Here is a 26,698-nt window from a genome sequence, read left to right on the forward strand (position 1 = left end):
TTTTTTCCCCCTCTTTCATCCTTTCTATTTCTGATTTCTGAATTCTAAATTGCGGAGACGAACTGCGGGAAACGGAAAGTTTCAGTATCCAGCCTTGATCTTAAAAGTGCGCAAAAGATGTCAACGGCTCACGTAACTTTTTGGCTAACCGCTAATCGCCTCCGCAGTTTGATCCAATCCAATCTCACCTAGCAAAATGGCGAAACAGTCGGAAGGAGGCTTGTTTAGAAACTTTGTAGGCATTGCGGGCCGCGGATGCCAACCGACGTGAATCATTTGTGGTTATTATGAATTCCCAATCGCTTGGGAGTGCAGGTCACATATCGATGTTACACAACCAACACTCGTATGTCAAAGACCTCAGGCGACTCGCATTGACCGCAATGTCGACAATGCCACCGACATTTTATTCAAAATATATTCACCAAACGAAACGATCAAAACAGCTTTAGTTTTTTTTTTTTTTTTTTTTCCTACGTTATTTTACTTCATTTTTATACGGGGTAATTCTTGCCGAATCAACCAACTTTCACTCCCACTATTTTAAATTTCGTTAAGCATTTTGATAACAGCGTTTCTACAAACTTCAATTTATTACTTGCATTTTTTTTTCTCCATCGAATTTTAAGTTACAAATGTTCCAGATTTTTTTTTTATATAATATATATCATATAATGTATAAATATTTTAATTATATCTGAGAAAGTTCAACGCAAGCTAAAATAGTCCATAAAATCAAAGTTTGTTTATCTGACATGGAATTTTCCATACATATGGAAAAAAAAAATCGTTTTTTATTGAATTTTTTTTCTTCTTTTTATTCCAACACTGATTATAGTAAAGTTGAAGGTTTTTTCTTATTCAACGCGTTTCGTTTATCGCGTCAGTAACCAGTTTCGGTGAGTTACACAATTTGTGGAAAGAATTCCTGTTGACTTATCAGACACGTGAAGTCGGCGCTTAACAATATTTTTGTAATCCCATTCAAATATTGCTAATTTAACGTATTTGTTCCTCTCGTTAATACTGTGCAAATATACACATACGTGTGTTTGACAAATATTTTTTGCAAATTTTTCGATGTACGACCAAAAACATATTTACTATAGAAATTTAAAACGCAATAATACGATATGCCTCTGGATCGTTGTTGAAAAACTTTTGACTAAAAGAAATTTTTAATTCTAGCTAGTTTTTTCACCTTTTACAAGTGATCAAAGTTCTCTCTTTTCATCTCTTCGAATCGCTTGTCTGTAACATATTTTCATTTGTAATACCGGTTAAATTTTACGTTTTGCAATTTAGGGTATCTTTTGCCTTGAAAATCAGTACAACCAACCAACTCTCACGATCATCGGGTCTATATTTTATACGCGGATCATCACGGGCCTTCGCTTCTTGACCGTCGCCAAGGTTTGTGCTGCAGCTTATAATGAGATTGCTGTATATTTCGTCGTTGAATATCACCTGGACTTTGCGACTATTCGTAGCCATGCCTTATTATTCAACGTGAGTTTCGGGCGATTTTTATTCACGAAGAGAATCGACACGGTGTTCGAATTGTTTTTGGTATCAGAACACCAATTTTTAGGATAGGAGATTGAATTGATCTACGATGAAAAGTCCAAGTCAATTTCTCGTATCGTTATTTCAATTTTTAATTGTGAGCATTCTTCTCGAGCAGATCTTAACACGGAAATTTATTTCCTGTGATATTCTGGACGAATGATTGTTGTGGAACAAAAAAAGTTTGAAGTATCTACTCGCTACTAATTCCCGAATATTCAGAGTCAGATCGTTTGAGTTCGTGATGTAAAAAATGCAGCTCTCACACAGTAGGGCGATAAATTATAACGCCAGGATGTTTAAAAACATTCATTACGATGTTAACTTTATCTCGGGTTAGAAGATGTCTACAAATTTTGGGTCAGAGTCATTAACTCGACCTGAGGATATTTTTTCGATTAATTATTCCAAAATAAATTTGCATTATTTCCTAATTAAAGAAATTGATAAATAATATTTATCGACAAAAATAAAAAACCCTGAATCAAATATTTATTTACATTTTTTACGATATCGTCCCTGATCCGAACCCTTCGATTTTCGGTGGAAGTTTCCATCTACAATCCTGCAATACTCACGGCTATCTTCACAAATCAAGGCGGTTTTTAATTATAATCAGCCTGTCATTGATCGCGCATATACGACAACAATAATAGAAACAGACAATGGGGATCCTATCGCCTGCGAAATACTACAAGAAGCATACCTGCACACACACGTACAAGGCGAGACTAACGTAAATCCCGGCCTTTGAATACCTTATTCATTGCTGGTTGCGCAATCCGGGTACTTTGATAAATGATCCCAATGCGGGATCCAAACGGTGCGAAAATATCTTCACTCGTTATACGGTAATATGGCACAGTCCTATAGATACCTTTCCCTTTCTCTCTTTCGTTCATCCGATAGTCTCTCGACTTGTATCTCATTTTGCCCCCCCCCCCCCCCCCCCCACGCACGTCTCTTATTTCTATCCATTCGCGGCACATTCCAATAATTCTCATCGGTTGGGCACACGAATGAGATTTAATCGATCGCGATTCGGTGCTGATGCTGGTGCCTGCAGGGCATTTGCTCACCGTCCCGATGATGTATCGTATAAATCGGGGATTAAAGTGCAAACGAAAGACACTGGCGCCACTGTAACCTCCGTGACCAGATTCCAGCGGGTCTGGATTCTTAGCTACGTGTATGTATAATATACTCGGGCATGGGTTGTTATAATATGCGAGCGTAAGTCGTTCGGCGTACACTCGGCTGCTTCGATTCTGAACACCGTGAATTGGGCTGATTTCGTTCCCACGTAGGACGGAAAATTTTAAAACTCGTTTGGGACCGGGGTTCAAGTTCTGAAAGCGCCTGATTCCGAGTTGTTTTGTGCAGGCGAAACTTGGAGTAAGGAAAGCAAACTTTGACGCAACGTTAAAGCTTTGAATTGTCGGAAAGCCCATGGTTCAAAATTAAGAAATGCAATATTTTGGTTATTTGAGTTACGATAGAGCAAAGTTCTAACGAAATTGCTACATTTAATTAGATTCTTTGGTTAACTGTATTTTCTTAGTTGAATACTTTGAGCCTTAATATTTATTTATTCTTCATTATCGCTGCGATAGTCACAAGAACACATATTGGACGAGTGATTTTATTAAAAAAGACCAGCAATTCATACTAAATTTTCTCATGGTTTATACTCTTCTGTACTGGTTTATACGTTTTCATTTTCTACGGCAAAACTGTAGACGTGGAATCATATGAAACTTTAACGTAACCTGAGATGAACCTTGCAAGAAACTTGGTATGAATTCGAATTTTTTTGGACTGTTTTATAGGACCCAATCGATGGAAATTTATTTAGACTCTGAAAAACTTCTAAAAGCTAGTAAGATCAGAAATTAAATTTTGTGCGATTTTTTTAGTCAACCAGTGATCACATTTCACAAAGTATCTGGGAATAAAAATTGAAAACACATTATCTAAAACAATTATTGAAATCTTTGCTTACAATTCAACTGTCTTTTCTCTTGTATAATAATTATGTGCAGAAAACTTGCCGATTATGAGTTAACTTTTTTTCTTTATTTCACGAATCTAAAAAATATTATTTCAATGAACCTTGAAACTGTGTAGAATGTCTCTGACATTTAAATGTGCACAATTCGAGAAACAAGGATCGTCGTATTTACGTATATTTATTATTGACCATTAATATTCCGTTGAATTTATAAAAAAATTCTTTAACACATCTCAGAATTTATTCATCCAATTCTTAGACATTTCAAAAAAAATTTCCAACGCATCGACGATATTGAAATTTTTTTTCCGCAGAATAGAAAAACCAATTGGATTAATGAGAATATAACATTAACATAATATCTAAGTTGAATAAATTTCGTACAGCAATATTTCAAAAACCACTAAAATTGATTTGCCATCTCGACGAGTCATTAATAATGACCAGATATTCATCAATGCATAAATAATCGTAATTGTTATACTGTTCACAGTAATTTGTTACAGTAATTGCATGGATATACGATCCAGTTTTTATAGATTTTTCTCGTCCAAAGTTAAAAGAATCCTTGAAGAGTTGTCCAAGTTTCGAAGGGTTTGAATCAGATTCTAAAACGCTGAGTGTACTTGCGTCGATTTCTCATTTTTCTCACATGCTTACATGTACATAATATGTATATAATATGACTCCAACACGTGATACTTATACAGCTATACGTATTTACTTCGCTCCCACCAAACGAAAGTGATGCAAATTGTTTGGATTTTTATTCAACAAATTTTTAAACTTAAACAATCATCACTGGAAATAACAATCCTAATACCATCTCGTTCATGATATTTTTCTCCTTCTTTCTTCTTTATTATGCTCATATAAAATTTCCAAGCGTATATTCAATCGGTTTGTTTAAACGAAATTCATCTTAAATATACTTTAAAAATTAATTGAAAAATCGATTATAAGTATATAAGATGATTTATTTTATTATACCAAAAATACGTTCAAATTATCCACATTTATTCTCAAGTGAAAAAAAAAACAAAAAACAAAACAACAACAACGATCGTATGAAAAATCATGTAAAAAAATATTCTTAGTCAGTCCGGGAATCAGATTTGAACTGAAACTAAAACAATTTTTGTCAGAAAAGAAGAAAGCGAAAAACTTTGACCAAAGATCAGCGGTGAACGACAACGAGCGTAGTAATTAACGCACGGGAGCTGAGCACCGACGACGTTACACACCGTTGCGCAAGGTCGTTGTTATGGTGTAACTCGTATAACCGGGCAACAATCCTACATACAATATACATACATAATGTGCTGCAGGTATACGCGAGACATTTACGGCTTCGCTTGCAATTAATAAATAATTCTTGGACTTTTTCCTTGTAATTTTCTTATTTTTCGCGTCACTTTTTATATTTTATCCTAATTTCATTATTTTCCTATTATTTGTTTATTTTATTTTATTTTATTTTATTTTAATTAGTTGTCATACGCGTGTACAGACTTCAGATCTATTCGGGATGTTTCAGAGTTTTTCAGAAATTGTAGTGAAAAAAAAAAAAAAAAAAAGAAAAACGTGTATCATGTTAATTTTGTTAAGAAGAATTGATGGTGTTCATTAATGCTGAGGTTTATGAAATTCAAAAGGTATAAACACTTTCTCGTTGTTATATAGACAATATTTTATAAAATATTATATTTTCATTTGTAGGATTAGATTTTTTGATTCAATTTAGTCTTTGAGAAAATTATTGCAAATTAACGATTCTTAGAATGATCTTCACTTAATCGAAATATCATATCGAACAGTAAATAACTTCGTGCAATTTTTCAATTCGATATATTTCTTTTGTTGTTTCTTTTTAAAATCGCAATGTTTGTTTCATTAAAAATCATCTCACAATCAGTTTAGTCCTCGAATCAAAAGGAATAATTTCTTTTCAATCGATCCTCGAACGTATTGATTTCTCAAGAAGAAAATGATATAATATTTCTATCGTTGTTATTTTTGTCGACGTTAAGTTCAGGTAGGCATTAAAATATCAGGATGCTGCTTTAATCGATACCGCGATTATCGATTCTCGTTTCGAAACAGGGACTCTGTAAAATCGGTAATGTTTAGGAGTTTAGGAGGACGTGTAAAACAGATCTAATTCATCTGCTACACGTTAACGCTGTATAATAGACACCCACTTTAAACCGAATTTTGTTCTGCCCGTGTACATTTTTTGTGTACCGTTAAACTTACATAACGCCTGCAGTGAGATGTCGAGAGATTCGATCGCCTTCTCTTTCAAAGTAAAAGTATCTCTGTATCTAAGGTTGTTAGAATGGACCAGCTACACGTAGCTTATATATTCTCAGTCGTGTTCTTTGCCGGTTCATCGATCGACGTCGGCTTCGATCTTTGCTCATCTGGTGTGCTTTTTCAAATCTTCGGAACTTTCCAATTAGGAAGAAGAAGAAAAAAAACAACAACAACAAAAAAAAACATATCCTTATGCATTTATTCTTTGAAAGGTTTTGGTGTTTCGATAAACGTCACGTACTTTTGTTTCACGGTACTTTTAGAGGAAAACTTGTTATGCCATCATTTTTTTGTAAGCAGCAATAATCTCTTTCCTTTTTTTCTCTCGCCATTTCGTTATTTATTTATTTTTCCTTCTTTTTTTTTTTTTTTATCAATCAGGCGCATAAGTACGTTGTCTATTTTTGAAAATCTTGATTTTCAATATAACTGAACTAAATCGCATACCGTAAAAAATATTGTTCAAACGATTGTTTACTTACCGGAATTTTCGGCTCCGTCATCTCCGTATCTCAATTGCAGGCTATAAGTACAGACACACGTAGTAACAATTTGAACGGTTTTTTTCGTTAAAGTTTCTTCTAATATATATATATATATATCACGTATTAGAAGACTTTAATCCTGGTAACAATGAGGATACTCCTGGAATTATAAACAGTAGCTTGAATTTTCACAGGGGAAAATTATACCGGAGAAATGATAATCTTTCCGTTCCTTTGTTCGAAGGTTGAAAAAAAAAAAAAAAAGGAAACTAAGTGTTATTTAAATTCGGTTGCCTTTCATTTTTACAACTTATTCTTTCTGGCGTTTTTATTACCCACTTAGCCGCAAAGATAATATCGGTATTATATGGCAATAAATATTTGACACAGGTTTGCGCTCTTATCGCGATGTGTATCCTTGTATTTTACCGTGCAGGGTGTATAAATTCCAATTAATTTCATTGACAAACTTTGCACGGTAGCTGATGGAGGAGAAAAACAGTGCAACGTAATAAATGCTGAATCAGTATTAAACACACTCCTCGACGACGACGGTATAACGTAAGAAGAAGCAAGGAAGAAGAAGAAGAAAAAAAAAAAAAAAAAAGAAGAAAAATAGTGATAATATAAATAAACAGGAAAGAGAAGAAAAAATTTTAAACAAAAAACAACCGACGATAATTTAACAAACTAAAAGTCACTGATCATACCTCTTATCTAAACTCTTTCTTCCTTCCACTTTACCTATATTTATTAAAACTATCCGGGGAAGAAGGTTGTCGAACGATTATATGATAATTAAACGGACGAATAGAGCCGCGGGCGGTTTGCGATCGGTGTATACATATATATGTATATATATATATATATGTGTGTGTGTAATAAACCCGTGTAAATAAACGATCAACGACCGCGTGCAGTTTAAAATCGTAACGCGGTTCTCCGCCTGATCAGGGGGTTGAAAACAAAACAGTAATAATAATAATAATAATAATTTTAAAAAATTTGGAGAATAAAAATTGTTCAACTATTTATAATATCGATCACTGACGGTAATAAATTTCCTCGCGTGTTTAAACCCGCGGTTTCGAGTGTAATTGTAAGACTGGGGATCGGCGGTATGGTGGCGCGGTTATTCAAACATTGAATCGAGTTTCGCACTCGCAGGGGGATTCAGGATCGATGGTGGGGTGGGGGAAACAGAAATACAGAGAGTCACGACGTGTGGGAGGAGGTGGAATTTGTTTCTCTTGATACCTCGGCGAAGTTCGGTTTGACTTGGTGAAGTTATAAAGAGAGGAGGGACGATGCTTCGAGAGAAAGAAATGGAAGTCTCTCTATAGGGCCTTCCATGCCAACTCGACAAACGCTCGACTCGTTCGTTTGGTCTTTTTTGCATACCGGCAATTGTAAAATGCGACTACATTTTTTTCACTGTTTTTCCTCCCCTCTTGTCATTGACGTGACAAAATACGTGACAAAAACGAGAAGACACTGAAATTTTTTTTTTTTTTTTTTTTTTTTTCCGTTCTTTGATATTGTCGGAAACAGAATTCACTTTCATTGCCATTTACTAGTCTGATTTAATTTTTTACTCAACGTATTCTTGACGGATATCACGACTTTTTTTAAAATTTGATAATCATGACACGTCGATTTTATACACAGTGACTGTAATTTTTGTAAAAATTGTTAAATTCTTTAAAACTGATATTATTTTTTTCATCACAAAGACTCCAGTTTCATATCGATAACACTAATTATTGTGACATTTTACCCACATTTTAAGACTCTCGGTACTCTAACAACGACTCTACTGCGTAAAGTCCTTTTTTTTTTTCAAATAAGTAAAATAAATAATATGACAACAGAATGAATTCTACTTCATAAATATGTTGAATAATTAATTATCGTCATTTCGCCACTGGTCAGCGATACCCGGAAAGTGTGGAAAAACTCATGGAATTTTTGTGGCTGTATAGAAAGAGAGAGAGAATTAAATTTCCGTAACGAAAAAGAAAAATTTTCAAAACAGTTTCTACCTTAATAACCCGTGTAAAAATAACCCAAACAAAATGACCCGAGACAAAAATAACCCGAACAAAAATAACTCGAGCAACAAGGAAAAAAAAAAAAAAAAAAAAAACCACGACGAGTAATTGAAAAAAAAAAAAAAAAAATCACCAAATTGAATTTGAAATTTAAAATTTGTTATGACTTATTTTCGTTTGGATGATTATTTCTGGGTAACTTGGTCCCGGTACCTACTTTGAGTATAAAATGTTTTTCTTCGTCGAACGATCTTGGCGCGGAACGAAGCATACAAGCGTGCGTTGTAGAGGTATAAAGAAACATCATCGTGCATTGTTGTGTGTCAGGCCGATAGTTATGGGCCCCCGGCAACCTTGTCCCAGTGGCATGCGTCCATCCGGCGGGGCGTCGCGACGGTGCGTCGCGCGTCGGTAGTAGTAAGACGCAGCTCTACCTTCGCGTCCGAAGAGAGTCGCGAGTCGCAACCTTTTCTCTGGGTCAGCAGTCGGCACCCACACGATCTGGCCCCGCGACGCGACGCGAAGCATCATCTCCAGGCATTCCGTCCGAGACGCAGCCTTTGCCTTCTTTATTTGATAACATTAATTTTACCGTAATTGCGGACCGTTGCCTCGGGTAGAGCGTTGATCGTTCGCTGTCCGATACTTCCATGCCTCTTGCCCAATCAACGCGATGCAGGGCTAATTGAGTCGATGAAAACAAGAGAGAGGGAGAGAGAGAGAGAGAGAGAGAGAGAGAGAGATGGAGGGAAAAAATTCAAGGCGGCTGAATGTTGAACGATTAGATTATTATGGTACTAGGACCAAATAACCCATGAGAAAAATAACGCTTTTCAAATTTAATTTCATTTAATATAGTTTAATTTTTTTTTCATCGGTTAATTTTACACGGGTTATTGAGTTTGGTTATTTGTTATTGTTTATATTTTATACCGTATTTGATTTGAAGTAAGGTTTGCTCGGTTCAAATCAGATTCACGTCAGTCTAAATTTAGAAGAATTACATTTTTCCATGAATGGATATATCGTTAAGATAATGCTTTATATGTTTTAGATATCGCAGGAAAATGTGGCTTTCCGCGTGAAATCGAACGAGAAAATGTGATTTTTCGTAACTTTTTTCGACGGTTTATTTTCTTACTCTACGAGATTCGATTACGTATATTCGAACCATCAGCAATGATTTTTATTGGATTTCTTTAAATCAAGCGGTTCCCCGTGACAACCATCCAAAAAATCGGTTGTTAACGATTCAACAATTTCTTGGATTCACGTAGCTTCGATCTTGGTAACCTTTGAAAAAAGTTCGCGTACAAGAGTTTTTTGCTGCTTTCTATGAAAGTTTGATGCTAAATTAAAAAAAAAAAAAAGATCTCTTCGTTGGAGAGCAGTTTTTGTCGAAAATCAGCGATAATCATTCTTAATACAAAAGTGCCCCAATTGATTTGGTTGGAACATAGGATCGAAATTTGAAAGTGCACCGAGCAGTGGTTCGGAAGTTACAAGCAATAATACACGGGTCACTATGAAATTTTCGAGAATTTTCAGCCTCGCAAGCTCTATTTTGTTGTACATACAATTCTGTTGGATTCGAGCCCAAGATTCAAATATTTCTCGGCATCTAGAAATAATATTGTTACGCAATTCAGAATGCAATCAACACCGAAAATTAATATGAATGAAAAATTTGTAATTCATGATGCCTAATTACTAGAAAATTTTCACATGTAACACAATTCGAAGAAACACCATCGAACAAAGCGTGAAGGAAACGCGAGATAGTCCAATTTTTGTTTTCTTGCACGCCTATTTGAGCCAATTTAGATATCCTCAAAATTTCACCAAAGCTTGTTTTCTAGGCAGGTTTCTATTTCACTTGTGCCGTGATTCCTTGATCATTTTGTAATATATCGTCGCGATACCGATCGCAGAATGCGAGGAACGGTTGTGTAATCATTCCTGGATCTTTTCACGCGATATTTAACCGCTCACAATGTGCATATTGTAAGTGATTTTGAAATCATTTTGGAGGAATGGAATTGAGATAAAAATGAATCTAAAAAACTCCTTGAGTATTTTCAGAATAAAAGTTCGAATGAACTTTCTCGATACACCTGATGGAAGTCGACATCCTGACAGTCGAGTGAAACTTTGAATCGTTCATAACAAATTGAGTAAGCCGAAAATGTTGTCTCTTCGCGAAATTGGTTGGTTGCCAAGTACGACTGCAATCGCTACGAACACGCCTTAATTTGCAAAATTCACACAATATTGCTCGCTGATAAAATCGGTGCAAACAACTCGTGTCGCTAAATGGCAGCGAAAAAATAAGTCTCAACTCAATGTCAGTTTAGAATTTTTTTAATACCTTTTCAAAAAAAGCAATATACATGAAAAAATGTTTCGGGCTTACGTATAGATTTGCGAATCAGAGCCTCGTGTAAAAATGCTGAATTTTTTTTTTTTTTTTTTTTTTTTTTTTTTACACTGTACAAAAAATTGTGCGGTTGGAATTTTTTCAACTCCGAAGATATGTAACAATTTTTTCAAAAATTTCCATAGAAAAACACAGACTGTTTATCAAATTTTTTCGATTGTCGCTCGTTTCTCTCTAAAAAAAAAAAATGTCCCATCGGTTCATTCATTTGGACTGAAAAAGTTCGCAATTTAAAGAAACAGATTTGATCATCGCAGATGATATGAACATGAAAGTGTAGATCGAATCGGAATCTATTACGCAAACGACAAAGCACGTTGCTATGAAATCGATAAAACTGTCTAAAGTATGCAGAGTCAGTTGCGCGGCGATCTATACAGAAAGGACAAAAATTAATAATGATGAAAAAATATGAAGGAAAACGAGAATAAAAAATCATTGTAACCCAAACCCAATTTTTCAGGTTTAACCGGGCGCGTAAAAGATTCCTGAAATTAAACGAGCTCTGCTCAAGAACCGTCAATGTAACATGATACATTTAACGCCGACGCTGTCGCGTGTGTCTCTTTTTTATTTCTTTTCTACTTTTATTTTCAATATGTTTTTTTCATCTCCATTGTAATCGACACGTTGAATTTAATCGAAGTTGAAGCGATCTCGTTGAAAAAAAAAAAAATTGCAAAACTTTGACATCAACTACACTTGGGTGAGACGTGAGGCTTTTGTGTGTTTTGACAAAGTTTTTTCTTTTTTTGTTTCTGTTTTAAATTTCGATTTATTTATTTTTTTCACGGTAGTATATCGGTGCCTTCCCATTTGTTGAACCGTAACGACATTTGCTTGGCCAACTGCAGCAGCTCAAAGCTGTGTGAAATGGTCCAGTAAACGCGTTTCTCGCTGATAATATACATATTTATAACCAGCTCTGTTTTCGTTATGTAACAAAATGTTGTCAAGATAGTTTTTTTCTTTTATCATTTTTATTTTTTTCATTTTTTTTTTTTTTATTTAGGCCAATATTTGTCCTCATTGCAATCATTTTTTTTTTGAAGCTATAATGAAATTTTTCGCAAATTAATATTTTACGTGATTCGGGGCAAGGATATATATAGCCTAACAGTTAATTTTTCGTGCATGTATAATATCACCTTTCAAATATCACGGCAAATAGTTCATTTTTGCATGAATTGCTTGCTTTAGTCGACGTTCGAAATAACAGATCGAAACTTCATGGAATTCGGTTGAAAACGATTATTTTCATGTAACTACCCATTTTATTTATTTCATCATTTTTATTTTCTTTCTTTTCTTTTTTTTTTTTTTTTTTTTTTTTTATTCATTCCTCATCTGTCTTGGGTGTAAAAAAATATTTAAAAATCACCCGTCACGATGATGTTGCAATGCGACCGGCGGCGCGTGCATTAATTATCTTGGTATAAGAATCAACGTCCAGCGATGATCAATATTATACGCTAACTGCACGCAAACACAATTATTACTGTCTATAAAGAACATTATTATACCTATACGTCTACATTGGTACCTACCTAAATTTTTGTATCGGAGTTACAGACGGTGAAAGAAATCTCACGATTTGTATGTAAACGTTATTATTATTATTATTATTATTGTTATTGTTATTGTTATTATTTTTTACTTTCTCTAGGCGTACGTACGTACGTATAATATACGCCTGATGCCCACCTACTGCCGAAACTAACCACCGATGTAACCTGTAATTATCCCGTTCCGAGTGAGCAGCAGCAACAGCACAAGTAACAACTCGACTGTGTTTTTGCATCAACTTTTATAACTCGCAAGTGACAGTTCGCTTGATATCTGCATGCTCGAAAATGCGTGGGCTTGTGTGAGTATCACGTATAACGAAGTGGGCTTGGAATATCCCAGACGTAATTTCAATTCCTTTGAAATCGGAGGCGGTTATATTAGGTAGCTCTTTCCGCTAAAGCGGCTCTAAGAGTCGATTTTTAAGGCAGTGTCCTTGTTCAGATGTCTAAGAAATTGATGGTTTTTGGAGATTTTTTTTTCCCTTTGATAAGGAGAGAAACAACGAGGCGTCTTAAAATTTTTAGTGATTCTTGCCTGAAACTTACGAACCAAAATTATTTTCAATTGACGTGTATTTTTATTACCGATGAACTCAGAGACAGAGAGAGAGGAAAAAAAAACAAACAGACAAAAACCGTGAAATCTTATTAATTCTCGAGGTCGGACGAAATTTTTTTTTTTTTTTTTCAAATCATCAACTTTTCGTTCGAGCTCGAAAATGAATGAGATTTCACGATTTTTTCCGGGCTTTTTAGTTCGTTACTCGTATCGTTCAGGTTAATCACGAGAAAGGTTGATAAGCTCGGTAAAATTTAAAATTGACTTTCAGATTTCATCAGGTTTCGTGAGATTTCATTAGACTTGACCGGTCTTGGTATTCATGCTTGTAGAAACTTGGGATTTGAATAAACCTGGAATTATCATAGAAATATCGTTATAGACTCGGGAAAATATCACTCAGCACCATCCCGTGTGATATATTTCCTCTATCAGAACTTTATACAGCCTCTGCTAAAGACTGTGATTCAGTGAAGATGAATGTTTTTTTTTTTGTTTTTTTTTTTTATAAATCCTTATCTTACAAACTGTTGAATATTGAATTTCATTTTGAATCATTTCACAATGTTGGTGTTGCCTACAGGCAGGTAGCAAATAAAATATCAGTTGCTATACAACGAATTGTGCTCCTAGCACAATTCCGTGTTCGAATTTTTGTACAACGATTGAGTAAACCTGCATTTATAGTCCGTTTTTTGAAAGTGATCAGTTCGCATGATCATTTTGCAAGAAAAAATCGAGTGGGATGGCCCGATTATCATATCCCTAGCGAGATTTGCGCCGACATGTGGGGAATAGTGTTCACTCGGATCTTCAATTCGCATCGTGGATTGCACGGCGTATCATTAACCATTTCGCAATAAATGGTGATCGAAATAATTACAGCCTTACTGCAGGTTATATACGAGTCATCGGCATACGGCAGTTTCAATTATGCATCTCTCCGGAGTGCAGCATTCACGGTACTGGGATTTGCCAATAAAGTACCAACCATCTTATTGTTAGTACAGGTGAATCATGCCCATGATTCCAACGCGTCGTTAGTACGCAGAATATAATTGAGAATTTAGAGATTCGTTGTTTCAGAAATATCATAGGGCTTTTTAGGATTTATGGGTCTAACTCACACCGTAGTCCGAATCGAAAGTTGGTTAAGTAGAAACAACGGTTTTACTATTGAATCGAAATGAATCTGAACAAATACCTATTGAAGAAAGATTTCAGTAGCACTCTGGTGCTTTTCATCAGATTCTAATGTTTTTCGAATCACTTTGTTTACCATAGAGATAATCAGAGATTACCAGAGATTTTTTTTATAATGGTTATATACAGACTGGATAAACGTAGGTTTGCGTAAATACTGCAAACAGTAGTGACGTTCGTCATCAATTAAATTTGAGAGGATAATTGTACATTCACATGACGTTTCTCAAATACTTCTATACAGTTTTTGGAAATCTGCAGGTCAACCAGTAAAATGGACTCACAGACACTAGAATCCGATCAAAAAGACCAGAATTTAGTCCTTTTTCATTTTGACTTGCGTTATTCGACTTTACTCAGATCGATTTCCATTAAACAGTATCACTGTTGTGTCATTCGCGTTCACTATCATTTGTGCAAACATCATTGTTGGATATTTCGTCAACCGTTTTAACAATTTTGTTTAACCTGTGCCTCAAACTGCGGGTATCATTCGTCATTAACCCAGAAGATGTCGAGGAACTTGAAGAGAACGAGAATCTGCGTCGCCGCTAGTGATGACCTGAGGCGTAAAGTTCACGACTTGAATTATCGCATTGTTACTCGTCCCTAGAGCAATTACTCTATTATTCTCTGCAATTGTTACTCGTTCCGGAACTCAGCTGCATTAACAAGATTAACCCAACGCACGACCCGCAGGCATGCGTGATGGTGTGGCATTCACTCTTCCACTCTGAATATTCGGCATATTTAATCACACCGAAGAGGTACATTAAGAATTGCTTTACGTGTAACGCGTAATAGCTCTCTGCAGTTGCAATCGGCACAATGCATGAACTCTCCTCGTGCGAAGTAATGGACCATCGTCTCACGTTACGTATCGTCGCCGTCTTTGCACGAAGGAGAGAAACCACCCCACCCTCGAGGTACAGTCCGTACATGCAGAGACGTCGTGTAACGGCGGTAAATAAGCCTGGCACGTGTCTCCTCGTGGCTGATTTATACGCGGATATACCATATAATGAGATATAACAATCACAACCTGGGCAGATTAAATCCTCTGTAATTACATGGCTATTGCTGGTATTACTGATCGTGAGAGTCTGTACGGGAGCCAATCTTGATTGATCAAGTTTGTTATAATACTTGATAGTAGCCCGTCGCAGCTCCGTCCGCAAGTATTTTTTCAAATGATTCTCGTGATTAGGCTGAAGTCAGTGACGTTAACGTTAACGTAACGAAGCATCCGGGCAAAAGTCATTGAAAAATCGTTGTTCTGTAATTTTTGAATAACGTTGAAGGAGTTGGCTTTCCAAAATGTGAATATATTTTATTTGTCATGGTTTACTTCCTAAAGTTGCATTGGTAGATTAACCTTACTGACTTCTACCTGATTTCTGGTGCTGGAAAAACTTTTGAACATAACTTTCCGCTATCTGTAAGAGTTCCGTCAGCGTTCGCGAAAGACTTTGAGTTTTATGTATGTAGTGAAGATAGAAAACGCGAATAAATTCGTTTGATGGATATGAGGAGGTGGATTACGTCGGATGTAATTGTTTGTGTAATACTAATTACATAAATGCAGCACGGAGTGGGGGCATTTGTATAGTCTAAGACTTAAGACTAATTGAGAGAAGAAAAAACCGAGTGAACGACGAAAAATATGCTAATTAAGAAAAAAGAAGGAGATAAAAGGCGTATTTGACGAACATTTGTTACACGCGTATGTAGTTACAGTCGAAAACTTTCTCCTATGTCCAACAGATCGACGAGGCTGAGTTATTGTGCTGTACCCACATATTGCACATGCGGACTTTACAGGTGAACGTTTCTCTCACGAATGAACCACTTTTGAAATTGATCGCTTATCGTCATTTCGAACCTTTCATTATTTCTCACTATATAACTGCACTTTGCGAATAGTTACGCGTAGATGAAAATAAATTTAACACGTTTGCGTTCTGGAAATCGCTTCACTGTACGATTTTTACGAACAATAGTAGTTCGTGATTGAGAAAAAGGTCTCGAAAGATTTTTCCTTATTGCGATATTTTGCATGTCTTTGCATTTCGTTACATTGAAAGTCTTTGTGCATCTTCAAATGTACGTAGTCTTCTGAAGTGAAAATCGTGGTAGGATTTGAACGTTCAACGCCGTAGAAGAAAAATACGGAACTTTGATGCAGAATTGCGTATCCTGCGCCAAGTTGCGTGGAATTCGACACGAAGGATTACACGAAATTCTCAACAGTGTGTAGTAAATCGGTATAAAAGGACAGTTGGCGAATGTTGCGGAGTTCGAAACTGGATCGTTAAACATGCGGAGCAACGTAACTCCGCGCATGAACATTTTTTACAAACTCAATGTAACAGTGATACAGAGTTGAAACGAACTTGTAGCATTTTCGCATCGGCTGTACATAAATCGGCGTACGTACAAAAAAATCGGCGATCCAACGACTTCGCAATTTGTGTAAAACGCAGTGCGTGCAGCGGTAACAACAATCCCCGTATACTTCATTGTCCCATAAAAGGTCTTTTCAAAAGTCGGGTTGTGAGATTAAAACCACTTAGGGTTGCATAATTGCGTGTCAAATTCACCGCGGTTCTGCTCCGTATCCCTCGATCCGTGCTGGAAACGCTACCCGACACTCCGCTGCACTTGCACATCGTCATTCGTGTCCCAATGCAACGTGTCTGTCTGCAATTTGAGTTGCGGTTTCAAGATGCATTGTAAACATACCTTATACCTACGTACAGGATATATGCACACGTGCAAACGACTGGTTTTTTTAAAAAAATTCACATTTTCTTTTCTTTTTTTTTTTAAGATTCTCGAGAAAAATTGCCCTCATTACTTACGAGGCGTAAAATCTGATGCCGACGAAGGATTTCACGACTATTTGCAACAAAGTCTTGCTAACTGGGACTGGATAACGTGTCTCGGTGTTCTCAGTTTTTTTTTTTTTTCCTTTCTTTCTTTGCATCGTCAACGATTTTCCGCTCTTAACTTCCTACGATTATCTGCTTACCTTACTCAGTTATTCGCTCTAGCAGCTCGAGCAATCTTTCAAATAATCACCCCTGTTCTGCGGCACTGCACTTCTGACTAGTCGTAACCGCAAGCGGGGCAACCGCTTCGTGTAAATGCTCATTTTTTGCTCCATTAAAGCAACGATTTTGTTGTTAGAGGTGTAGAGAATTTGTCAGTACAGAGCAATCTCGCTCGGTTATTTATTTAATCATGCAAAACGTTTTATTGGGTATAAAAAAAAATTCATTGTGTTACAAAATGTGGGGAAAATTTTTTCTGTATAGTAAATAAAAATTTTATACCCTAACGGCTCAGCCTGTATGTGAAAATTTATTTCTTTCGATCAAGTTGAATGTTTTCAAATTTTGTTACTTTTTTAACGACATGAATGATTGGAATAAATAAAATAGTAAAATTGATCGAATTTCGAATAATTGGGGAATCTGGAAAGGTGAAATGGGAATTTGAAATTCCGGAATTTGGAGTAAAGAATTCATTGTAAAAAAAAAAAAAAAAAAAAAAAAAGGGCTTGCTTCACCGTGCAACGTATAAATTGTTCCACGCACGTTTTGTAATGGTTTTTACGTGTATACGTACTCGTAAACGTATGTTTTTGACAAGGGTTTTGTAGACAAGCATTTGCAACACGTAACGCATCGTATTGTGTCGACACGTGAGTATTTTCAAGTGAATTTGTACCTCGAGAATAACAGCTACATATATACGTATTATATCTACCCAACTTTCGGTTTCAGTTAAGATTCTTTCGGCCTTGCTCGTCGCATTTTACTATATAGAGTCCCGAATCCTCGTTGAAACGCGATGATAACTTTTACACAAACTGGCCAACGTGCTGATCTTGAAGAAGTGACTATAATTTTGAAACAGAAAAAAGAAATTAATAAACAATAAAGAAGGAAGAAAAATGGCAAACCTCGTTATCACAAATCTGATCGTGAGATATAAATCTTCTCTGCTTTAATTGCAGTTAATTGGTATACCGCTGTATCCTTGATTAATTTATTTACTTAATTAAATTCTCTCTCTTTATCGATTCTTTTTTTTCCCTGGGCTTCTCACTTGCGTTATGAACACTTCATGGAATAAAACTTATTTTTATTACAGAGATTCGCAATCTTTTCTTTGCCATTGCATTATATACTTATCATTTTCTCGCATTAATCCTGCATATTTTTGCTTTAATTTACGCACATGATGCAGCGCACGGTGAATTTTAGTTTCTTATAGACTTTAGCTCGATTTTTATCGCCAGTCGATTGATATTAAATAGGTTGGTCAGACAGAAAGCGATAATTTATATTAATTTTATTACAAGATATTCGTACATTAAGTATTTAACAAATTGTTATATTTATAAGCTGCAAAGACCTTTGCAAATACAAAAAAGAAAAAGATAAAAAAATACGATAATTGTAAATTTAAGCTTATAATTAGATATCGATGCTTCTTTTATAATAGCTTCAAAATGGTTTAAAGTCTAGGAGTAAATTCATACGATTTTATTCTACCATTCGTTTTATTCAGAAAACTATCTCTATAAATTTACTAAAACACTCTTTATTATCATGCTTGTATTGTTAAATATTTTATTGTACCAAATCGCACTGATATCAATTATGATCAACAAATGTGACTTTATAAAAAATATCGTAGAGTGAAACCGAACGAATCTACTAAATTCCTAACAATTTTAAAGAGATTCGAAATTAAGCATCGACTTCTTATAAACACCTATTTCTAATTCCAGTATTCCATTCCACATTCATGCTTTCAAATTAAAAAAAAAATTAAAAAATATTGATTTCTGGCCAATCGACCTCCTTAAGAATATTCTCGCGTTGTGCAACCTTATCAGCTATAAACGACCCTCAAGCATTGAAACTATTCTATGTATAATACCTAGGCGCGTACCTATATTCGACGCACCTGACATTGGGCTCACATTTTTCGTATTCAATACGCGTATTTTTCGATCACCTGGTACCTTATAGAACGCTACGTGGAAGCTTAGTCGCATAGGAAGACGGAGACGCATACCTATGGCGCATTCCCTGTCGATTCGACCTGCCGATGACCCTCATCACCTTCAGTTTCTGCTTTAAATTTCCATGCGTTGCAGCGTATTAAAAAAAAAAAATATATATATATATGTAAAGAAAATATTTAGCTCCTTTTGACAATTAGTGATTATCGAGTTAATTTGCGGTGGTACTAAATACTCTGATTATCCTAAACAAAGATTTTTGTCAAAACGTAGACGATTTCTTCACATTTCGACAGTAAATACTTTGCCGTTAAAAAAAATCCAAACTGCAATAATTTTTCTTTCAAACATCGATTTTTTCTTCTCATTTCTATAAAAATATTCGCAGCTTTTTCAAAGTACTGATTTTTTTAGACTCACTAACACGTACTGAATATTCTCTTATTTAATAAAAACACTCATACCCAAATCAGAAAATAAATTTTCGATATAGGAAATTTTCAGTAAGTAACTAAAGCATGTTTCGACGTTTGAGAAAAACCATCCGCGGAATTTGAAAATCTTTACATGCCCGACGTTTCTTGAGGTGCCATTCGACATGCTAATTGGGATTTGTGATCAAAGATGGCCGGCGAGGGTCGCACGGAATTCCCCATGCACCACTGATGGTGCATACGTGGTCGGTATCGCATATGTAACCGGGCACCGACTATATTATAACGTCTCCGTACTTCACACTCAGTGTCCGCTAATTGCGTAATGCAGGAATTTCAAGTCCGGTATAACGAAAGGTCATATTTTTATCTGATCCTCGCGCCTCGACACTTGGCCTATTGTTACCCGGTAATTAGACGGGTATTTTTTTTTCATCTTACTCGTTAAGTAGCTTCTATTTAGTAAATTGGTCGGACAGGCGATTATGCGTAGTTTCGTCATGCGAAAGACGGACGTGCGGATATTTTATCAACTGGATCGTTAAACTGCACCAAAATCGAATTTCAATTAACCGTAAATTCGGGGTACATGCAGTGAAAATATTTTTAATCCCGACTTAATCGTAATGTTCACTTTATTGACCTGAAGAGGTGGACGAAAATTGCACTTTATTTACTCTTACTTACTCGTTTCCCTCATTTTTGGGTAAAAGTAATACTTTTCTCCTGTATTTGTGGGAATTGAAATTAATTTTCTTAGTTTTTCTGGCTTTCTTTCTTTTTTTTCTATTTTCAACTATACGTCTCTGTATTATTATAATGATTGAGTCATAATGAGTCATTATATTATCATTAAATAATAATATTCAAAAAAATCTGCAACTACGAGGTTTTAGCAGGCATTAGTGCTACTATCTGTAAAAAAGTTTACATCACGATACCAACAAATCTAAACGAATTTCACTTTCTCTAAATAAAAAAAAGTCAGATTTCGAGGGTGTGCAATTCGTCGATATTGCGTGGTATGATTATGTTAATTTTTTGCCGGACAATAGCACTAATGCCGACTTGAACCTCGCGGTTAAAAATTATTTTTAACATTATTACTTTTACAATAAAATATATACTGAGAAGAAAAGAATTTGCAAAAATTAGGTAATTGTTTTTTAATTATTTGTAGTTGATTTGGGGGAGGGGGCGGAAAAAATTTTTCAACACCCTAAATAAGAACCACCCTAATGTAACACAGGAATAAAAAACGATTATTTCCTCGTTATATAATGTACTATATTTAAATTGTTTTTTTTTTTAAATTTTTATTTTAGTTGTTCACGCTCTGTTCATTATATATTCTCAATATCTTGTGATGGTTTCTACTCTATCGAATTGAAACCAAAACGAATGCCATTCAATATGCTCAATTTCAACGATATCCGTTTTTGATTCGATTTGCATCCGAACCACACTCAGTCTCCGAACGAAAGGCGAAAAACGAATACGAGTAAGTAAGTTACGTGGGTTATTTATTATTCGACAATAGCGATAGTCAAGGTGAATCTACGTGTTATGCTAGGATTTCTATAGGTATAGAGAAACGGCTTACTTTTCCATCTGTAGGTATAAGGTACTAAATATGAAAATTTCGCAACTGCAAATCAAGATCTGACTTATAGTTATACCTGCCTATCTGAGTATGTTGCAGATCGCGAATCGCGCACACCTAAGATTGCGTAATACTTTGAGGTCATCCGAAATAATCATTGGATCAATGTGTGCGGGTTGAATAATTTTGCCGCCATGCAAATAAATTCATAAGAAAATTATACAAAAGTATCAGGATATCGTGTTTTCGATATTTTACATCGCGTTGGTTACAATAAGTAATCGAGAAGACATCGGAGATTTGCATAAACGTTTATTCGCGCCGAAATTCTGGTAGAAAGTAATTTTGGTACAAGCGAAATCTGCTAATAATCCAAAATTTATTTTGATCGTTTCAAAGAAATCAACAAATGGCAATTTTGCAGAGTGATAAATCGGTTCTTGTGACATCGATGTGAAACTTTATACCTACGACAACCGTAATATTTTGCTTTAGAATAGTAATCTGTTAATTTCTATGAGCAACGAACGATCACTGGACTAGAACCTGTTTTAGATAGTCTGCAACTTTTTTTATGTACATGTCAGTGCAGCAGATATAGCACGAATTGTTTAATGACTCAAAAAATATATTACACGACCGAATCTTTGTTTTCCCTGTTCGTCCGAAACTAAAACTAACGCGCTCCTGTCTGTCGAAAGTTAATTTGCACAAACATATTGTGCCAGTGTGCAAATAGAAACAGCTCAGTCTGTTCGGATTCCAACGAGAATTCGACAATAAAAATTGAACAAGTTCTTAAATTGTGGCCTAGTTTAAAACTGCTGTAACAAACAACAGGTTCAGTGCTCAAAAATAAAACGTCTAAGCGTCGTCTCGTATATACTATATACCTATGATATGCAGTATATAAGGATTCGGCGAGCCATATTGCGCAATTCCTTAATAGCTGTAAATGCCTTATTTCGCAACGAATCGCGTTTTTTCTTTCCATAATCTAAAACGCGCGTATATATTATTATACACACAGCCCTCCTATTATTGTCTCGATGATACAATCGGGGTTTTATTTTTTTTCTTTACCCCTCCCCTCCCCCCCCCCCTCCTTCTCGCTTCATTCTCCATAAACAATATTTTAGGAACCCATAACTTTACCAATTGCTCACCTAAGGTACGAGATTGAAGTTAGTAATGTTATCGTAACTAAACTTTGTGGGAAAAGGAAGTTAAATTTCTAAATATGAGTGTTTTTCGTTTTATTACTGTTTACTGAATCTTCGACAATTCCAAAATCTCGAAATAACGGTTTTATCATAGCGTAAATCGTTACGATGACGTTACTGACTTCAATATCATTTTTCATTTCTGCACGAATGATCGAACAAGCCAAGCATACAATTTTTTAAATCATTATTTTATCGAAAGTCACAAGATCAGGGGAAGTTTCGTCACATCACGTCTATCGATACACGGTTTTAGACAGATACTGATATTCCTTGATCCAACCGACACGTGTGAAATTATAATTCAATATTATTACGGCTACGCATATAGTTGCAAGAACAATTTTCGACAAGGTCTTACTATTTCTGTAGGGCCTTGTTCCGTTACACGCGACATGCATTTAGGTATTCGGGCAAATTACCTTGCATCATTTCAAAAGGGCAGCTGGTCAATTGTGGTTTCCTCGTAATGACAAGGGCTACACATATTGCTCAACGATATTTATTCACTTTTTTCTTCATAATTCCATATCTAGTACGTTCTAAAGGTTTTTTTTTTATACATTTTTTTTTTCCTCTTTCTCTCTCTTTTTCGTACGATCATCCGAAGAACTTTGGTGTTTCTTTAGGTATTTTTGTTCGCTGATGCAAGATCATTTATCACGCTTAACAATCATAATTCGTGGCGTAGAGTAAGTCAAGTTCTTCTCCGAGTATAATGTTCTGCCTATTATACCTCTATCACGATACGTAAACCCAGGCTTCAATTAACGGTGTGTTTAGTTTAGGCGTGCAAGTTGATGTTTATCTTTCGCCGCGACGCAGGTTTATTAATTTAGTTTCAATTAACACTAGGTCAATTTATATTATAACAAATAATTACTCGGCGAGTCGCCGTGTCCTTCGTTAATCACAGAAAAGTTTATTTTTCTTCTATCGCCTCGGACTGTTCTTTGAAATAACATTCCGAGTTTTGCAATCGGTGCTCAGCTAAGTTATGGTTTTTTTTCATAATTATCAACGTTATATCTTACGATGTAGAGAAAATGTCTGTTAAGAGGAATAATAGAAATAAATCCCGAAACAAAATGTCATTGATGTTATCGCTGATGATATAGAAAATACAATATTAATTTTTGAATTCCTCACCTACCGAAAACTAATTATCGATTTCTCATTTGTCTACGAAAGGAAATCTTCCGAGATTCTAGGCTTATACTTCTAACGCGACGTGACGATCGCAGTTATTGATTTTTATGGTTAATTAACTGAGATTACTGAATTGATGGATATAATGTTTAAAACAATTATAGTGAAGTTGTACCCATATTTCACCCTTTACTTTAGACAGAGAGGTGCTGAAGTAAATGCCGATAAAAACAAAGGAATAAACTTAACTACCGAAAGAATCTTTTAAACTCGTCGTTATTTATGGGCATACTCTTTTTCTCTCTCTCTCTTTCTCTCTTTCACTCTCTTTGATCCCCTCAAGGAATACACAATGTTAGTATACGATATCTTCCATCTGATAAATGTTATTGTGCAATTAGCCTTAATTAATTAAACGCGAAGTCTTGGACTCGGGCACGCGAACAAGTGTTATTTTTACACTTATCGTTTGGCTTCCTTTTTCTCCTTTTCCCACAACTCCTAACCTCCCTGCAAGGCGGAATATTATCTGTCGTAATTACATAGTTAAATATATATGTATATATATATATATATACACACGGTAGATCGTATGCGTGAATAAATTTCATCGCTAATCTTCAATAATTTATTATTACATCTTTTATTTTTATTTTTTCTTCTCTTCTCCCTATTCAATTATCTCTATTTACAGTGCCCGTTAAATTAATCATTTATTTATTTACTCATTTATTGTGTCAAGAACTTGTACACACACAGAGATACGTACAGAATTAACGAACGTAATTACACTTCATACGAGGCTTTTGTGCTTTCTAATAATGGCATTTCGCACACGTGAGCGTAGAGAATTATTATTACACCGTCGGAACGTTGCCTCTTGAAATCTGCAAATCGTAGAGGTATAACGATGCATTGTAAATCTAATTGCAGATAGTCAGATGTGCTTACGATTCTCGCCGACGTTTGAAATGGCAATATCTGCATCGATGCACCGTATAAGTAAATCGCTGAAGATTTAATAACATCCGTTTTATATCAAACAAATAAAAATTGCAGTAGATTCTTATCACAGCTGTCCATTTACGTAATCTGGATGAGCGATGCAAGTATGTGTGAAAATGAAACGATGAGTAAAGATGGAGAAAAAAATTGTGCAATTGAAATGAATCTGCGGCAGCAGGATGCGATGCGATACGATGTTCGCGCGGTGGTTTCATCAAAGGTCGGGCTCACATCGTTCTGCATTTTAACGGCTTTATTATTACATGTACGTGCCTTGTGATGCAATTCTCAATGTCGGCGAAGGATCCTACGGTGTATAATTTGTCCTGACGAAGAAGGCACGCAGGGTATCGCAATTAGTACAGGAATTTTACTTCTAATTAACGAACGAACCCCGGAGTTCTCCGCTAAGAAGACATGAACTGTACATGAAAACTGGAATGAAGAGTTGGCTCATTGCGTTGTTTAAATCTTACAATAACCGAGTACCTCCAGGTATATGGAATTGTTCCTGATTCCTAGGACCTCACGTGCTGCAGGATCATCTTTGATCTTCGATGGTAATCTTTAGCCTTGGTGCTTCAAGTAACGTGCGTCTAATTTTCAACGTCACGGTAGAAGGAATCTGACAAATATTTAATTAAACATTTTATTTTAATTTTTATGTTCATTTTTTTCTTCTTCTTCCTTTCTTTACAAGAAATATCGTAAAGATGTTGTCTTGCAGGTGAAGACACTCGCGGTAATGATGCATTAATTATCATGCTGAAGTGTTGAAAGCTATTTTGATAGCCCCGCGTGTTAATCAGATGTAACTAATGACACGATGATGAGTCATTTGTTGAATTATTCGAAAACCAAGTTACACGTGCAAATATATAATACATAAGTACTCTAGTCTCCGTACTTTATACATTATAAGTACCTATAATCATCTCTAACTCTTTACTACATTTACGAAGTTGACCCACGCGGTTTTTGGTCAAACCCCTACAGCCTAATGCAACTTTTCACTTGGTTACAGTCACGAAAAATTTTACGCTGGTAAGTATACGGATGCGACAAATTACAACGACTGTTCAAATTTTCACGAATTTGTGGTTAGGCGTCTGTTTCCATACGCGTGGGAAGCAGTATTTCCTTTCTCTAATCTCTTTTCGCATAACGCATATACTAACTGCTAGTGCCGATACTTCCGGAAAACAAATTTCATGTCTTCGGTAAAATTCTTTAATACCCTTGCAATAAGGAAAGTTAGAAGAAAAAAAAAAATTTTTTTTTAAATTATCCACACTTTGAGAAATATATAAATAAATTATACGAGATCACGCAATGAACTGCCAATAACAAAACATTCGCTGTAGTGTCGATCGTTTACAGGAAAAGAGTTTTCGTATCATCGACTTATACCTTTCGATAATGACTTCGATATAATTAATCACGAACGGTCATCCTCAACGTAAACTTATTAATGTTTCTATGCAATCGAATTAACCGACCACCGTGTATATTACGCTGAATGAACCTTCTATTGTGCTAGATTCAAGTGTCCTTTTAAGCCTCGTTACTCTTCTTTCTTAACGGGTCCATCAGGTAGGTATGTACGCGGAATAACGTCTGCGAAGAACACGGCGAACCCACTATAACAAGACATACGATTCACGATGGTAACGAAAAAAAATGGTCACACCAAAGTGCTTTTGTCTACCGATGTAGCAGGTATTCTGCATCGACGAAGAAGAGCCGCGTCGCGTTCCTTTGACTTTCTTGTCGCTGCAGCGGGATCCGTATGGACGATTAATGGGCCTATCACAACGGGATAAGGAGCTCGAATCACCCGTCGTGAATCCTATACAGTCCGCCATGGAATCACCCATCCAGGATACTTCTCTCGAAGATATTAGTGTCGTCTAACCAGCCTTGTAACATATACGCAAATAACCCAATAAATCTCGGTATAGACCCGCTCGTCGGTGTTCATCCTTCGCAGGCCTTGACACCGGGAACTGTTGTGTACGTATTGTATAAGGTACAGTGTCACTCGCTCGGC

General features: G+C 35.7%; 2 protein-coding genes across 2 annotated transcripts in view; one reads left to right on the forward strand and one right to left on the reverse strand.

Annotated features, from left to right (window-relative positions):
- The window catches only part of LOC124416160, a 94,469-nt gene extending 88,010 nt beyond the window's left edge, over nt 1–6,459 (reverse strand). The window contains exon 1 of the mRNA XM_046897085.1: nt 6,376–6,459. Within this exon, the coding sequence (XP_046753041.1) occupies nt 6,376–6,396 (21 nt within the window). The 5' untranslated portion in view covers nt 6,397–6,459. The remainder of the gene's footprint in view (nt 1–6,375) is intronic.
- Nucleotides 1–26,698, forward strand: part of LOC124416157 (nuclear migration protein nudC) — a 133,314-nt gene that overhangs the window by 92,447 nt on the left and 14,169 nt on the right. The window lies entirely within an intron of this gene.

This window comes from Diprion similis, chromosome 2 (genome assembly GCF_021155765.1).
Source record: "Diprion similis isolate iyDipSimi1 chromosome 2, iyDipSimi1.1, whole genome shotgun sequence".
In the NCBI taxonomy this organism is placed as follows: Eukaryota; Metazoa; Arthropoda; class Insecta; order Hymenoptera; family Diprionidae; genus Diprion; species Diprion similis.